Here is an 18,043-nt window from a genome sequence, read left to right as displayed (position 1 = left end):
AGTGAAATACAGTATTTCATTCCCCAGAAGTCCCCGAGGAGAGAGTATTATCACTTAAATTAGTAAAAACCTACTGGTAATAATGTAAGGCCCCCATTTCCCAAAGTTGCAAGAAAATGCTAGTAAACTTGCTTTGTTTTGTGCTTGCTAAGGGACATATCTCTGGGCCTGGTTCCCTGAGGGAATACTTGATATATTTTCAATTTTATGACTCTGCATTTTTAGCTTTTTCCTCTTGGGTCTCCTGCAGTCCCAGTGACAAAGAATAACTCAGATGTCTGGGGTGCTCTGAAGAAATTTTATCTCACCTACTCAGCCCACAGCAGGTGTTCAACCTAGTATGTAAACGAGCAAGCTAATAAATTCTAAAATTCTCACCCCATACAAACCTCACTTACTCCCAAGCCCCCTCTCCCTCTCTCGCTCTCTCTCTCTCTCTCTCTCTGATCGATTCTCACAAATTCAGGCTAAGGCTGTTCTATCTTTTGCAAGATTTCATTAGAAACAGTTCTTCCTTTCTTTGCCATCCATTTTAACTTGCACTAGTCCACCCAGGTTCTTTTTTTTTTTTGTATTGAAATAGTAAAACATCTCATAAACATCAGAAATTCTCCCACTTGATGAAAAACACAACAGCACTAGAATGTAAGAGAAAGAACCATGGTCTTTAAAAAATGAAGAGGAGAAGGCACAGAAGGAGAAAGAGAATTATGAGCAGATCGGATGTGAGAATGAAAGACAATCAGAAAGGGTACAAAGCACACTTTGATGGAATGGGACAGGATTCTTTTCAGAGACAATTACTTAGTCCGAAAGGTGACAAGAAACACTCCGGTGAGCAGATCAGCGGAGACCATGAGAACCAAGACACGTCTGCTGCCTCATGATGCCTCCCACGAGAATGCCTCTCCCATGTGTGAGACCGTACGTGGTTTACAAAGACTCTCATCTCACGTAACTTACACAACTGCAACTAATACGCAATTCTGAATTTGTTTTTCCCAAGTCAAAAGGTTGAAACGGGGGTGTCTGGGGGGCTCAGTCAGTGAAGCATCTGCCTTCACTTCAGGTCATGATCGCAGGGTCCTGGGATCAAGCCCCGCATCGGGCTCCCTGCTCAGCGGGGAGTCTGTTTCTCCCTCTGCCTCTGCCTCTGCCTTGCCGCTCCCCCTGCTTGTGCTCCCTGTCTCTCAAATAAATAAGTAAAATCTTAAAAAAAGAAAAAAGGTTGACACAGTTGGCCAGGACTTGGGGATGGCAGAAAATGCCAGGTTACCTTTTCCTCTGATAGTTAGTACTCTATATCCTTTCCCCTTGGGTGCAGTCGCCGCAGAACCTCCCCCAGCTGCCCCCGTACACTCTCCCTCCTCCTTCCCCCCACCCAAACACAAAGAGGCAGCTGGCAACAACCTCTCATGAGGACCACTCCAAGTTTTAGACCCCATCCTGCAGCCTGTCCCAGGGCCCACATGGAACAGCATGGCCTGGTGATCCCATGTAAACACGAGACAGAGGTCACCTATTGAGAAGTGAACACACGGAGAACACCATCTTGTAGAAGGTGGGAGGTGAGAGAGCACACCGATCACAGAAGTGCTCTGTCCCTCCAGCTCTTCTACACCATGCACACCTTGCAGCCACATAAAAGGACACCACCCAGGCAGCTCCGGCGCCACTCCCCTTGGACATAGCTCAGCAGACACCTGTGGGCCTCGTGTAAGAAAAGAAACCACGTACAGGCCAGTCTAATGCACGGCACTGCCCTGCCAATAACATGCAAATAACAGCCATGTTCAGCGTGGTGTCTCTGCGGCCCTGAGGATCAGCACAAGCATAGTGGGCGGGACTTCGCTCCCTGGGCCTGGGTAGAGCAGGCCGTTACCATGGCGTTTGAAATAAGTCATTCTTTTTTTTTTTTTAAGATTTTTATTTATTTATGTATTTATTTGACAGAGATAGAGACAGCCAGCGAGAGAGGGAACACAAGCAGGGGGAGTGGGAGAGGAAGAAGCAGGCTCATAGCAGAGGAGCCTGATGTGGGGCTCGATCCCATAACGCCGGGATCACGGCCTGAGCCGAAGGCAGACGCTTAACCGCTGTGCCACCCAGGCACCCCTGAAATAAGTCATTCTTAAATGAAGAGTGCTAAGTGAAAGAAACCAGTCAGAAAACTCTGGAAAAGGCAAAAACATAATAAAAAGATCACTGGTTGCTAAGGGTCCAAGGAAAGGGGAGGGAGGTGAAACACAAGGCGTTTTAGGGCAGGGAAACTTTTCAGGATGTTGGTGTAACTGTGGATACTTGACTCGAAGAGTCTGTTAAACCGAGCAAACTTCACAGCACAGAGACGAATCTCAGTGAATGCAAATTTAACAACAGCAACAACAAAAAATCAACAGGGAGCAGGGGACCCCAGGAAGGAATGAAGAGAATGCCAAAAGAATCCGACTGTGCTGGAAATGTGGGAAACCCCGTTAATGAAGTGCTTGGAGAAGGATGCTGACCTCAGTCACTTGGGAAATGAGGGGGGCCTGTGCAAAAGAACTGCAGAGAAGCCCGTGTTCCAGTCAGTAGAGCTGCTTCCCGAGGACTACAGACTAACGACTCAGACACTGGCAGCTACTCATATATTCTGAAATCCAACAATTACGTGAACGGGGTGGATGGCGGGAACCAGGGTCTTCATTGTTGGTGTAGAAGCAGAATCGCGGGGAGTAGCCTGGGACGGTCCCCGTGGTGAGGCACTGGAGTCGGAGACCCTACAAGCTCATCTTTAGCTTGATCGCGATACCACTCATCACAGACAGAAATGTTTATAAGCATGCGTGTGTTCTCACGTCTATCTCCTTGCTCTGTCGACTAAGCTATTCTGGAAGCAATGACTCCACAGGAGCGGTGAGCACGCCTAGCACTCAGTTTCTAAAACTATTTCAAATAAAAGGAACTAAGGCTCCTTGGAGAAATAGCAAATTCCAGGGTGGAATAGGAAATACACCAGATGTGCCTCAAGTACTGTGTAGCGTCAGGAAGTGAAGAAGTGCTGAAAAAACAAAATTCACAATAATAGGAGTATTCAGAGACACACAAACCAACTGAAAGAGCTCCCAATAACCAAAGCTGGAAAAATGGCAGAAAAAAAATAAAGTGGTATTAGCTTATAACCCAGAGTATAAAAGAAATGATTGACTAAATGGAGAAAAGAGATAAATCTGTGCAGAAGAATTCCAAATAATTTATGCAGATTCTCCACCCTCAAGGAGAGGGAGCATAATCCCCACTCCTTACGTGCAGACTGCTTAGCAAGTTTCTTCCAAAGATTACAGTGTGGAAAAGAGAACAAAGGGTGACTTTGCAGTGGAGACACCTGGCCACCAAGCCTCAGCCAGGAGATCAAGGTCAACATCCACAGAGATGCGTCATGTTAACAATATGTAGCCTTGATGTGATGTGATGTGATGTGATGTGATGTGATGTGATGTGATGTGATGTGAAGGGTATTTACCTCTGTGGTCTTCCTCCCTAAAACTCAAAACCCCAGTCTAATCATGAGAAAAGAATCAGATAAATCCAAATTGTGGGGCATTCTGCAAAATACCTAACCAGCATCCCTCAAAACTGTAAGGTTACCAAAAACAAGGAAAGTCTGAGAAATGTCACCATCAAGAGGAGCCTAAGGAGACATGATGTAATATGGTATCCTACTTGGATTCCCAGAACAGAAAAAGAACATTAAGTCAAAACTAAGGAAATCTGAATAAAGTATAGATCTTAATTCACACTATGTACCAATATTGGTTCATTAATTATAACAACTATACTGTACTAAAGTAAGATCTTAATAAGAAGGGAAACCAGGTATGGATATATGGGAATTCTTTATATAATCTTCACCACTTTTTTTGTAAATCTGAAACTGTTCTTTAAAAAGTCTGATAGAGGGAGGTGGGGGAAGAGCTAAATGGGTGACGGATATTAAAGAGGGTACTTGTTATGATAAGCATTGGGTATTATATGTAAGTAATGAATCACTAAACTCTCTACTCCTGAAACTAATATTACATTGTATGTTAAGTAACTAGAATTTAGATTAAAATCTGAGACAAAAAAAAAGGTGTTTAAAAAATAAATATATTTTTATATATAGTATGGACACACAATGGAATTTATGAAACTATCAAAAATGCTGTGTGTTAATATAAGCTATCCATAAATACTTAAGGTGTAAAAAGCAGTACCAAAATTTGCCAGTGGCCATCTATGTTGGGCAGAAAGAATACATTAGCGTTTTCTTTTTTCTTCTTTGCTTATCTGTATTTCAAATTTTCTTCAAGGAATGTTATCATCTTTGTAATACGAAAAATTCTATATGTTATCAGTTACTGGATTTTTAAAGTCACCGGATAAAAGAGGTTCAGGAAACAATCCTGATTTCTTTTTTTTTTTCTTCTTTTAAAGACTTTATTTATTTATTTGATAGAGAGAGAGAGCATAAGCAGTGGGAGTGACAGGCAGAGGGAGAGGGAGAAGCAGGCCCCTCGCTGAGCAAGGAGCCCGACACGGGACTCGATCCCAGGACGCAGGGACCATGACCTGAGCCGAAGGCAGACGCTTCACCAACTGAGCCACCCAGGTGCCCCACAATCCTGATTTCTTCACAAGTTTGAAAGGTGTGCTTTTGATTGCCCACTCACTCTACCCATCAACCCAGGAAGACCAGAAAGGTCTGGGTCATCTTTAAAGTACCAAGCACTCTGCATCGATAAACCTTGAATTCAACAACGCAGATACAAAAATTTGAAGCTAGAATCACATTAACGTCTTCTGCCCATCTAAGCCTAATTCTAAGAGGGATTGCTCGGCAGGCCCTAAGCGTCCTCCGAGGGCCTCCTTTCCTCATCACAGGTAAGCTGGCTACTCTCAGAGCTGGCTCTCAGCTGAAATCTCCTCAACACACACCAGTAAATGAGAAGGGCTCACTCAGAGAACACAGGGTTACGTGGGCCCGAGCCTGGGACAGCAGCACAGCAGCTAATCAGGAGGACCCACGTGGTGCTGTGCAGCCCACGCATGAGTCTGGCCGGCAGAGGTCTTCCTCAGAGGTCTGTGAAGCAATGAAACCTACAGGGCCCGCGAAGGAGAAATGTCTCAGCTGCCTCTCTGAGGGCCTCTCTGAGGGACAGGACATGTTCCCACAGCCAGGATAAGACCATGGCTCCCACTGGCCAAAGCATCATCTCAGTAGCAAGAGCCATACCCTGAAGGCCCAGAGGCTGATGCACGGGAAGCAAAGGTAAGAAGAATCAAGGGTACTTTCCAAACACGTCACCATCAACAAGGAAGCAGCTGTTTCCTTGCATTTGCTTCTTCCTCACTTAAAATTAATGAAATAATTTGAAAATATTTATGAAAAGAAAACGAAAGACAACAAATCTGCCCCATCTCTTTATTTAAAAAGAAAATAGAAACAATTTCTGTAGGGGCGCCTGGGTGGCGCAGTGGTTAAGCGTCTGCCTTCGGCTCAGGGCGTGATCCCAGGGTCCTGGGATCGAGCCCCACATCAGGCTCCTCTGCTATGAGGCTGCTCTTCCTCTCCCACTCCCCCTGCCTGTGTTCCCTCTCTCACTGGCTGTCTCTCTGTCAAATAAATAAATAAAATACTTTTTTAAAAAGCAAAGAAAAGAAACAATTTCTGTAGAATTTCAAGGCTTAAAAAGATATGCCATTCTAAAAATTTACCTTTCAAAATATACACTTTTAAAAAATAAAGAAAAAGAAAATAGGAGCAGAAAAATACCTCACAAATGTACCATTCATGGTTGACCTCTCCCAAGAAAATAATCATCTACCTGACTGACCTGGTACTGGCACGTTTGGTGACCTCTCTGGACCTGCTCAAGTCTCTAACGAGTCAATGAGAAAATTATCAGAAGAAAGGAGCACCGTCCACACTGTACAGTCCTTATTTTATTCCCACAGTACTCTGTCTAAATAATTTTTGATGAGCATTTAAAGATACAGTAACACTAAAGATTCAGGAAAAGTGGAAACAGAAAGCAAGAGCATCACCGAGAGGGGTGAGTGGGTGCAGGGAGAAAGCAGGGATTCCAACTTTACAGAGAAGTATTTAGCACCTGTTGGTACTCTCCCTGCCAGTGATTTTAGTGTTCACAGCATGATATCTTGACATTAGAAAGAACCACTTCCCACTGGATTCAACTGCTTTCTTTTTTTTTTTAATTAATTTTATGTACTTGAGAGAGAGAGAGACAGAGCGAGCATGAGAGAGATCATGAGCAGAGGGGAGGGGTAGAGGGAGAAGCAGGCTTCCGGCTGAGCAGGGAGCCTGATGCGGGACTCGATCCCAGGACCCTGAGATCATGACCTGAGCCGAAGCAGACGCTCAACCCACTGAGCCACCCAGGCGCCCCAACTGCTTTCTGCACATCCCTCGCTGTCTCCACACCAGGGGTCTCACAGCCGTCTTCCCTCCTCCCCTTTCCAGACTGCTCAGTGAAATGTCTGACACGTCTCCTCTCCACGGGCCCCATCCCCCCATCCTTCCCAGCTCCACTACTTCCCTAATCACTCCTCAGCCCCCTTCCGGTTCCTGTTCCTCTGCCTTTTCTCGTCTACACACCACTGAAGTACTGATGTCTATCAGACTTGAACTGTTGATTCTCTCTTGTTCGTATGTTACCTGCTTTCCCCAGTTCTCTCTCCATATCCACAGCCCGAATCTGTAAAGATTCCTAAACACATTTCCAAACTCTTCCAAGAATCCCAGATGCAGAGTCCAGCTCTAGGAACAAGTGCCTCTGAGTGGTCCACGTTCACTGCCCGTCCCACCCACAGTCACACCCTTTGCCCATGTCAGCTGCTCCTCTGAAAGGCTCGCTTTGGCCTCCCGTCACATCCAACCCTACCCTCACCGTCTCTTGCCTGCATGGCCTCCTAGCTAGTCCTGGGCTTTAACCTGCTCACTTCCCTTCCAGTTGCTCTCTCTGTGACCACAGAAACTCTCTACAATGCAAGACGAACTGCCTCCTGTGCAGAGAGCCCTCCGCAGCCGCACCAGGCACTGCTGTGAAAGCCACAGGGCCCTTTCATTCGATTCCGATGCCCCCACCCACTCCCCCCTTCTTCCCTGGCCTGCCCTGTCTATCCAGCTGTGCGCAGCTGCATCCTCCAGGCTTTGGCACACGCTATTCCCAGGCTCTGCAGTGCTATCTTCCCAACTGGACCCCAGTGCTGGGTGGAAGACTTCACCACCCCTCAGCCATTTCTATCTCTATACTACCAGGCTCTCCCACCTGCTCCCGTCCAACAGACATCACACCGTGCTGTAGTAATGGGGGTGGGGGCTGTTCCTCTATTAGTTCAGATGATTCCCAAGTGCTGGGAGTCCCCCAGAGCACAGGGCACGGCACAGAGCAAGGGCTGGAGGAAATACGTGACGGGTGAACAGACGTGTGAATGAAAGAGGACGGATGAGTGGGTGCCACACACACTCCGTCCTGAAGGGCCTGGCCAGTTGCCGTCTGGCTCCAGTAATAAAGGGGCACCCTTCGCTTGGTGGTAGGTGGTTCAAAGTTTAAAGGCTCTGATTCTTGGAGAGTTTGCCCTTCTTTATCTTGAGGTGTCTTTCAATTCTGTTGTCAGAAACAACAGCTATTTCCTCTGAACTATGATGGTCTCTAAACTTGTGACGGCATCTCTCACTCCACCATGTGGCTCCCCGCCGCGGGACCCACCACTCCCTGCCAGGTTCTTCCAGAGGCACAGCTTCCATACTTCCCACCACCTCACTGTCCTCAGTGACCCACGTAAAAGCAGGGCCCCACGCTGGCCATTTACCCCAAACGCAGCCTGCGCAGCAACAGACGACAGCAAGCCCACAAGCAGCTTGACTGGACGAGGCAGCCTGCAGAGAAAGCCCAAGCAGGACTTATCTTACTCACTCAGCACCTCACGTTTGGGCCGATACACACACTTGCTCAAGTTTTCAGGTATTCCCCATTAACTCTACCTGCCTGTCACCTTGCACCTGTGCCGGGCAGTCTCACAGCCTTGCAGACGACAGACGGGAAAGCAGCACACTCTTCGTAGAGCACAGCCACACACAGGAAACTGCAGAATATGACCTTCTACTTAACTCCCTACAATCACCAAGTCTTATCACCCCTGTTTTCTGGATATCCCCGAAATAGTCCGTTCTCTCTGCCTCTCCATACCACACTGCTTTGACTCCTGACTCATCTCACTGCCCACTCAGCAGCCAGGATCATCTCTACAAAATGGAAAGAGGGGGCACTTGGGTGGCTCAGTCGGTGAAGCGTCCGCCTTCAGCTCAGGTCATGACCTCAGGGTCCTGGGATCCAGCCCTGCGTCAGGCTCCCTACTCAGCAGAGAGTCTGCTTCTCCCTTTCCCTCTGCCCCTCCTCCCTGCTCATGCTTTCTCTCTGTCTCTCTAACAAATAATCTTTTAAAAAAACAAATAAAATAAAATGCAAAAGGGATTGTATCACTCCCAAGCTGGAATACCTTCAATGGATTCTGGTTGCTTCTAGGAGAGCCAGGAGCTGGCCTCCTGGATGGTGACTCCGGGCCTAGCCAGATAGGCCTTAGTCCGGCTCCTGTCTAGGCTTTCACCAGCCACTGCACTGTGCTACATACTGTTTCTGTGTTACGTTGGTGACTCTGAGGATCTTAGACGGACCAGTCTCTCCACCGGTCTGGATGATTCTGGAACTTCGTTCTAAAAGCATTCAAGAATCCACTGTGTCCAAAGGAGAAGGGGGGCTCCAACCGCAAGGCTACGGATATGTCTCCCCATACATGTGAGGACGTCCTCCTGGTCCCACCTGCCAAGTGGGAGAGTAGCTTCCCTGAGGAGAAGACAGCTGCAGGCCTCCTCCTGCCTGTTCCATGCAAGGCCAGTGCAGTAACCTCCTCCAGCTAACGACCTGCTCTCACCACAGCTTCCGACTCTACTTCTCATTACACTGAAACCGGCTCTCCCTGTCGGCATCATCGCCCCTCTGTCAGACACACAAGTCCCAGGAAAGATGTGTGCCGTGGGAAAACACTGCAATGGGATGAACTTCCCTGAGGCCACGCGGAACAATTTTAAAGATGGCTGGGCTGTCCCCAGCTCAACACTGACATTTCTTCTTACAAAACAACACAGCCAAGAGTGGAACACACTTCCCCTGCCCCACCAAGGAGAGCACAAGGCACAGAGGTCAAAGGCTCCAAACCCCGAAGGAAAGTGCAGTCTGGGGTGTTAGACAAAACCCAGCCAGCCCTTTTTGGAATGGGGGTGAGATAGAGGGTGGGCAGGGCAGGGAGAAGAGTGGGTTAAATTATCATGAAATACCTTTTTAGCACTGAAATTTAAAGAACCTAAGGATTTACTCCTTCACAAAAATGACTGTTTATGTCAGTGTACGTGGAATTTCTTTCTATTGGCANTCCTGTGACAGTTTAGAATAGTTCATGCTCTTCAGAAAGGGGTTTCCAGAGCCATCTTTCCTGGATGCTTGAAGCAGGTTCTTACCTTCAGCCAGAGGACCCTTCAGGCAACAGCTCACTGGAGCAGGCCAGTCGGGACCAGCAGTTCCAACCGTGAATTTCCACTGCCCTAAACTATGCACAGCCTCTGGTTGTTTCGTGTGATGGTGATAACACCATTTAAAATAGCATTTACATTTTTTTTAAAAAAGCTATAGCTACTTATTTTAAAAATGTGTAACAAACAGAAACAAAACTACAAAGAAGCAGAGAGCGGCACAGGGTCAGGAACTCCTATTTCCTTGCTCAGCCACCAACCAACCACGTCCCACTGGGCTCTCCTGGCTCCCCACCTGGAATGAGGTGATGGCTAATGAGACTGACGGAGGAAGGAAGGAGACTACCTGTGGAAAGCCCGTGTACAGCAGAAACTGCCGCACAGATCCGCGATGACATCGCTGCGATTTTCACTCAAATATTTTACTCAGCTTAACGGAGAAGGAGAATTCAACCAAACTCCTCTCGTCTCTCCCAGAATGGAATTCTAAGTGTCACAGCTATGATCCTACCACGTGGTTCTTCTCCATGGGAGCCACTCAGAACCACAGATGCTGAAGGCTCCAGAGTATGGGGGCTGGGATGTCCTCAGCCTGCCAGGATCTCGGTTCTGATCCTACCTTAGCAACTGCATGAAGCAAAGGAGTCACCTAACCATCCTGGACTCTGCACTTCTCACCTGTAAATGGTATGTAATTCCTAAAGTCACAGCTAGCTGTAAAATTCTATGGGTTTCTGACTCTCTCAACCCCAGACAAAATTTGTCATAAACCGCTATGTGCCCTCCACAGCCCAGCATGTTGGAGTCTTTATATAAGCAAAGTACTATCATCAGGTGAAAGATTCTCTGGAGCCAGAGTGTGAACTACCTGCCGGCTTAGTACCTTCCAACCAAAGACCCCGCACCCCACGTGTCATTTCTTTCCTACTGCTGACAGTAAGAAACCCAGTGGCCACTAAGCACGATCTAGACTTCAAGTTCAGGTGCAGATTTCAGACACACATGAGTCATGCAGATGGAGTTCTTGCTACACTCTGGGGGTGCCCCTCTGTGAGGTGGCAACCAGAGGCTTCTCTCTCTCAATGACACTGAGACTAAGAGAGACCCTGCTGGACTCAACCACCCTGCCCTCAGGGAGAAGGATTAACAACATTTGCCCCCTGTTTCCTTCAAAAAGGGAATCCAAACATTTTACTCATTTGTTCATAAAGCAGGTTTCTACTGAGCATCTCCTCTGCCCCAAGCACTGTACTAGGATACTGGTTAAGAAGGCCGGCAAGGAAAACAGTGTGGAGGTCCCTTAAAAAGTTAAAAATTGAGCCACCCTATGACCCAGCCATTGCACTACTGGGTGTTTACCCCAAAGATACAGACGTAGTGAAGAGAAGGGCCAGATGCACCCCAATGTTCATAGCAGCATTGTCCACAACAGCCAAATCGTGGAAGGAGCTGAGATGCCCTTCAACAGATGACTGGATTAAGAAGCTGTGGTCCATATATACAATGGAATATTACTCAGCCATCAGAAAGGATGATTACTCAACATTTTTATCAACATGGACGGCACTGGAGGAGATAATGCTAAGTGAAATAAGTCAAGCAGAGAAAGACAAATATCATATGGTTTCTCTCATCTATGGAACATAAGAACTAGGAAGATCGGTAGGAGAAGGAAGGGAAGAAGAAATGGGGGGGTAATCAGAAGGGGGAATGAAGCATGAGAGACTATGGACTCTGAGAAACAAACTGAGGGTCTCAGAGAGGAGGGGGGTGGGGGAATGGGATAGACTGGTGATGGGTAGTAAGGAGGGCACGTATTGCATGTTGCACTGGGTGTTATACGCAACTAATGCATCATCGAACTTTACATCAGAAACCAGGAAGGTACTGTATGGTGACTAACATGATATAATAAAAAAGTATTAAAAAAAAAGCGGAAAAATGAAAAAAGAAGGCAGGCAAGGTCCTGACCCCCGAAAGCATGGATTCTTATGAATTAACTAAATACATAATTGTTTTTCATTTTAAAAAAAAAAAAAAGCCTTACGCTATAACCACTGCACTAGTGATAAATAAAGTCCTACTACTATTGCCCAAAGGGTCCTGAGAGAGCACGGGGACCAGTTCCATGGTTAGGTGACTTTCCCAAGACCCCACAGTTAGGGGTTGAGCTAGTTGTAGAACCAGGCCTCCTGCTTCTAGCCAGTCAACTCATTTCTACTAAATGGTTTTTCCTCCCCACTTCTGAATCTAACAACGAGACCTATTCCTACCCAGCAAAATACTGAAGCAACAGTAATCCCAAAATCAGTTTGCAGACAATTGTCGAGAAGACCTTGATGGCTAACGGGCTTAGAAAGGACAGCCCACAACAGAATAACGTACTGTCTGGGAAGGTGTGCGTGCACCGCTGTGCGTCTAACTGAATCATTCTCCTCTAACTAGCCCCCCTCACCAACAGCATGACTAGTTGGGCCGAGCCAGAGGTAATACAATCGTGGACATGAACTGAGCGGGGTGAGTGCTGTCTGTGAGGGAGCAGGCCCGGCAAATTAGCCAGGTGCTCGGGCCCAACGGAGCACCCAGTGGGTCGGGTCTGTCCACAGAATTCAGCATCCTTCCTGGTGTATCATGTGCGTGTGCGCCTTCCTCCTCCGTAACACTGCTCATTACACAAGATCTTCCTTCTAACCCACCTAATCCTTCACTTCTACATGATCCGATTCCACACGTAATGGATATGGAGACTAAGAGGACAGAGATGGTGCCGCATGGGGATGAACGACAGGTTCCCCTGAAAGTGCTGTGTTTAAGACGATCACGAACACCAAGAATAGCCAAAGACTTAGACGAGAGGACAAGATGTCACTCAGATTTGGGGCTTTCCAGCATCGAGGTAGCTCCTAGCATCTGAGAAACTGGAAGATGAGGCCTCAGAAGAGCAGGACAAGAATGAAGGAAGCGAGGTGTGCATGTATGGAAACAGGAAGAGACATCACAGGCAAGAATAAGCCAGGAGAGGCCAGGACAACTTCAGGAGCCACCGAGTGTGGTGTCCAGAGTTGGAATCAGGAGGTGGGAGCAGGTGGATGGCAGCAGAAGGCCAGGCACATAGGGTAAAGGAGACTGAGAGACTGGCCAGAGAGAAGCTGCCACAGCCTTTAAATGTGAATCTCCACTGGAGAGGTGAGAAATCAGACCACATCACTGAGGAGTAAGAAGAAAGTTGGGGTGTCACAGGCTGAATTGTGTTTCCCTAAAATTCACAAGTTGAAGTCCTAATCCCCTGCACCTCAGAACATGACCTTATTTGGAAACTGGGTCACTGCAGATGTAATTTATTAAGATGAATGAGGTCATTAGGGTGGGCCCTACTTCAATAAGGCTGTGTTCTTACACAAGGGAAATTTGGACACAGACACAAAGAACGCCATGTGAAAAGGAAGGCAGAGATTTGGGGTGACACTTCTACAAGCCAATGAACACCAAGGATCAGTGCAAGCACCAGAAGGCAGGTGAGAGCCTGGAAAGATCCCCCTCAGAGCCACAGAAGGAACCAAGCTAGCCAACGGCTTGATCCTGGACGTCCAGCTTCCAGACTATGAGATGACACAGTTCTCCTGTTTAGACTACTCAGTCTGTGGTTTGTTGCAGCAACCTTGGGAAACCCATACAGTGGCAGAAGACAAGGTCACGTGTAGAGAGCTTTCCATCAAGTTCTACCACAAGGAAGGACAGAAATGGGCCACAGGGGACTGAAGACTGGCCCCCAACCTGGGAAGACAGAGGCAGCGTGTGAGCAAAGAGGGAGGTGCTGGGAGTAGGTGAGAGGCTACTGGGCATACTCAAGAGATGCTCTATACTCAGGTCAGCTTTCTCACTGGAGAAAGTCTGAAACAGACATTTGCAGGACGGGCGCAAGGATCCAACTGCCTTTCAAAAGGGAGACCTGATGCCTGTCATCTGCAATCTCCTGAAAGACAGCCCTTGCTGGACTGTGGTTCATGATCAGCAAGGACTTTAAAGTAAAAGGTCAGACTGACCAGCAGACCAAGATATCACAAGCCCAAGAGTGCCAGCCAAGGAAGAGGGCAGCCCAGGGCCTTTCCAGCTCCAGGCTCCGAGCTCGCTGCACAGCAGACCATCAAGGCAAAGTATGTGCTTCTGTAGGATGAAAGCTCCTTCTGGGAAGTGGTCCAGAGGTTAAGGTTTAGCTGGGCATCTGCCAAGCAGAATACATAGCTACCCAATGTGGAACAAAACTGGCAGGCAGCACACAGTGGCAGCAGTGGAAGGCAGCACCAGGGACAAGAGACTCAGTCCTAGAGGATGCATATTCAAGGAGCCCAGCCCCAGGCTGGACTGCCAGCCTGTTTGGTCCTGTTGGTCCTTTCTGAGTTTAGGAAAGGAAAGAGGGAAAGAATCTCAGACACATAGACTGAACTCCCTCCGGGCCAAGCTCACCTTCCTCCTGCTCTACAGCTGTCTGCAGATCTCTGTGGAAACGGGAACAGGTGTCCTCCTCCCACTTCTCCACTGTGTCCTCACAGGGCTGTTTGTGGCCAGGAAGCAACACTTTCTGTTCTCCTTACCCCCTGAGAGGAGACTTAGCTGTAAGTTCTTGGGGATGTGACTATTAATAGATGCAATGTTTAATTACTACTTAGTATAATTAAATGTATTATGGGGATTTTAAAGATCCTTTCATGCATAGTGAGTACTGCTTAGTCCAGAGCACCGCACTCAGGCGGCAGATCGGCCTTCCTCTCCTCCCTAATCTCAGGCAAATACCTCTGCTGATCACTCCCCACCAAACCCTGATCTCCAGCCTCCAGCTACCCCATTGTCTCCAACGGCCAGAAGGCATGGTTCACAGGCGGCCTCCTGGAGACAGCAGGGAGATACATTACCCTAAAATGCCATCCCAATGCCCAGAGTGCTAACCTTAAGGCCCCACTCTCTGTGGCTTGAAACCCGAGGATACTCAGGGCCCGGCCAGCAAATTCCCCTCTTTACATGGCTGTCCATGGACCCCAGGCTCTGCTCAAACCACCTGCACACATCAGGCTTCCTCAAAGGCACTTTGTGGAAATAAATGTCCTTGAGTTCCTGAGGAGATCATAACTTCTAAGAACATCTGAATGGGGCCTTTCCTGAGGCTCCTGACAGACAGATACCCCGTGACTTCCCATAGCAGAAGTCAGCAGGTGGCTGTTGTCTGGCACACCTGGGCCGGCCCAGGAGGAAGGAGGATCAGCCTGTGAACAAGGCAAGTGATCACCACACGGAATGAAACAGAAAGCACAGTGGTTGGAGTTACCACCACGAAAAGCTGGTAGCGTAGGAAAAGGAAGACACATGTTCCTGAGGTAACTTTACCACCAAAATCCCCAATTTCCCCCCTTTTCTGAGGAAAAGGAAAAAGATCCAGAGTCACGTAGTTGCCTTGAATGCGGCATTCACTCCTAACAGCTCAGGTCTGGTGGTGTGGTGACCCATCGTACCAGGGTGCCCAAATGCCCAAGTCACCTCAGACATACGTGTCCGTGTGCACACACGTGACAGCATTTGCTGCAGGGGCAGGAAAAGCAGAGGAACAACCACCTTTGCGTACACACAAGTATTCACAATCCAGTGTCTGTAGTTAAAGCACCACCGTGTCCTTGACCAATGCCAACTGAATCCAGAAGGTAAAGAATCTGTAGCTGTTCAATGTTCCAATTTTTTAAAATTTTAAAAGAAAAAAAATTAAGGAAAAGCCAATAGGAAACTTTATAGCTGCAAATGGAAGTCATCTCTTTTTTTGCTCAAAGAACGGCAGTGAACAGAGTGAGCACTTCGGATCACAGTGGCATTCTCACTGATAAGCATATAAGTGTGTCGGGGCACCTGGGTGGCACAGCGGTTAAGCGTCTGCCTTCGGCTCAGGGCGTGATCCCGGCGTTATGGGATCGAGCCCCACATCAGGCTCCTCTGCTATGAGCCTGCTTCTTCCTCTCCCACTCCCCCCGCTTGTGTTCCCTCTCTCGCTGGCTGTCTCTCTCTCTCTCTCTGTCAAATAAATAAATAAAATATTTTAAAAATAAAATAAAATAGGGGCGCCTGGGTGGCACAGTGGTTAAGCGTCTGCCTTCGGCTCAGGGCGTGATCCCGGCATTATGGGATCAAGTCCCACATCAGGCTCCTCCGCTATGAGCCTGCTTCTTCCTCTCCCACTCCCCCTGCTTGTGTTCCCTCTCTCGCTGGCTGTGTCTATCTCTGTCGAATAAATAAATAAAATCTTTAAGAAAAAAAAAAGCATATAAGTGTGTCAATGGGAAACACACGAACTCTAGCTCATGCCAAAAGGCCAACGACAAACAAAAACAAACACCAAAAACAAGAGCATGTTTCAAACAGGAAAGCCGAAGCAGTACTATGGCCAAGGAAGCTCAGGTCTTCACGTGAGCTTAATGTCCCAAGTCACAGCAGTCCCAGTGGCTCTCCAGAAGCATGCGTGAGGCAGCAAATTATGTGCCCCTCTCACACAGGGTACTTTGGATAACAGCTCTGGAGCCACGCTCCATTACTTCAGTTCTGTGCAGCCATCTCAGGAACACTCGGGGGAGTGCTCCTCCTGACGTCAGTCCTATCAAGTCACATTCGACTCTCACCAGTGTCACTACACCCACTGGCTGCAACAGCCCTACGGGCCGATAATGGGGACAGGAAAGAGCCCTCCCACCCTCGACTCAAGTCTGTGAGCCATGTTCAAACCCATGAGCCCAGGCCCGGCCCCTCACACAGAGGAACAGAGGGAGAGGTCGGTAAACACTGAAAGCAAACAGTCTGCTGTGGGTGAACAGAAACCTACATCTCATGAACAGCCTCCTGGAAAGCAGTGGCTAAAAATAAGCTGTCCTGGCCGAGAGGTGCACAGCCTCCAGAGAATTCAGGAAAACATAAAACCGATGAGCCATTAAAATATCATCTTTGGAAAAACAACTAAAAAAATGTGTATCACATGAAAGCAATCGTAAAACAGCAGCCTCGATCCCACCACACTGCCGCCCCAGCCTGTAACAGGTCATAAAAGATTATGCAGTAGCACATCTTAGCTCATTTTTATACAAATACGTACCTACTCCATACATGCTGGCAGCTAACACCGTAAGGCAAATGGCACCATCCACACCCTCCCCTTCCAGAATCATCTGGAAGCTTGAACTCATCCTTACAAACCTGCTGCATAAATATTTACCTGGGTCTGAGAAGCCCAAGTGTTCAGGGTGGTTGTTATCTTACACGAACAGAGAAAGCAAAAAAGCAAAGCAGTCTGGGTCCTTCCATTTCACAGATCATATAAACATGCTTATTCTGTTCTTAGAATCAGTTTACACTGCATTAAAAACTAGGAAGGTCGAAAGAAAAGGGGACATGTTCATCCACAAATTGAACCCCATGGTGGGAGAGCTCCTCAGAAGAAGTGGAGGTGCCTGAGTCATGCCCATGCTCACCTGAAGTGCCCTATCCTGAGCCCCTGAGCCACTATGCAGACACCACAGGAGCTCCTGGAGCCCAAGGGTTCGCAAGGGCTCGTGCAGTGAGGACAAGTCAATCACCTGGCCAATCGATCAGGAAGCTCCCAGCTACAGCGCATATTGTTTTCCCTCCACAAAGCATTTACCAAGCTCCACAAGGCACCCCGACGGGCTCTCTACAAAAAGTCTCAGGAATTTCCTCTCAAGATATGGACGCTGAGTGCACATACCAAAAACACAAGCAATAATACTAATGATAAACCTCCCGCTGCCTACCTCCCAGCTTTATGGAGCCCCAGCAGTGTAGAACATGGTTGGCCTCTCTGGTCCAGCTGACAGCCCCTGTTGGAGGGACACCTTGCCCAGAGATGCCTGGAGAGGTCCCTGCCCATTCCTCAGGTGGCCAGTGCCTGGTGTGGGGGTCATAACTGCCCACCGCCTGGGTGCCGGTCGGGGACAGCTCTATGCTGTGATGGATGCTCCAGAACTCACCACTGGACTTGTGAAAGGCGGCTTTGCCCATCCTGCCTCCCTCACGCACCTGGGAGCTCTCCCCATCTTATCTGCAGGAGAGGTGCCACTCAGGTCAGCCACCACAAGCCCTTCCCAGGACATATTTCTCTGCCAAGTTGGCTCTCACTATCCAGGCCAAAGCTGAGTCACTGCTTAACATCCCTGGTTGCCTTCCCAACATAACGTTTGATCTCAGACGTGCCATAAATTCTCTGAAGACAAGACATTCTTCATATGCTTCACAACTCCAGACAGCTTATCAACAAATTTGTGCTGCTAGACCGATAGCAACAATACCCCCATCTCTCCTACTCCACAGTCAGGAAAGAAGGGCATGACAGACGTGAGATAACGGGTAAGTCACAGAAGGTTTCAGTTTGAGGGCTTAAGGAATGAGCAGCATTAGCAAGCAGGACTTGTCAACATGGAACACAACTCCCTC

At 48.1% G+C, this 18,043-nt stretch overlaps 1 protein-coding gene across 1 annotated transcript in view; it reads right to left on the bottom strand.

Moving 5' to 3' along the window:
• Window positions 1–17,727, bottom strand: part of PTPRN2 (protein tyrosine phosphatase receptor type N2) — a 796,662-nt gene extending 778,935 nt beyond the window's left edge. Inside the window, exon 1 of the mRNA XM_040644526.1 lies at window positions 17,365–17,727. Coding sequence (XP_040500460.1) covers window positions 17,365–17,611 — 247 coding nt within the window. The 5' untranslated portion in view covers window positions 17,612–17,727. The remainder of the gene's footprint in view (window positions 1–17,364) is intronic.
• Window positions 17,728–18,043: the final 316 nt, after the last annotated feature.

Source organism: Ursus maritimus, unplaced genomic scaffold (assembly GCF_017311325.1).
Source record: "Ursus maritimus isolate PB19 unplaced genomic scaffold, ASM1731132v1 scaffold_3, whole genome shotgun sequence".
NCBI classification, from domain to species: Eukaryota; Metazoa; Chordata; class Mammalia; order Carnivora; family Ursidae; genus Ursus; species Ursus maritimus.
The sequence above is the reverse complement of the archived record's forward strand: the minus strand, read 5'-3'. Positions and strand labels throughout refer to the sequence as shown.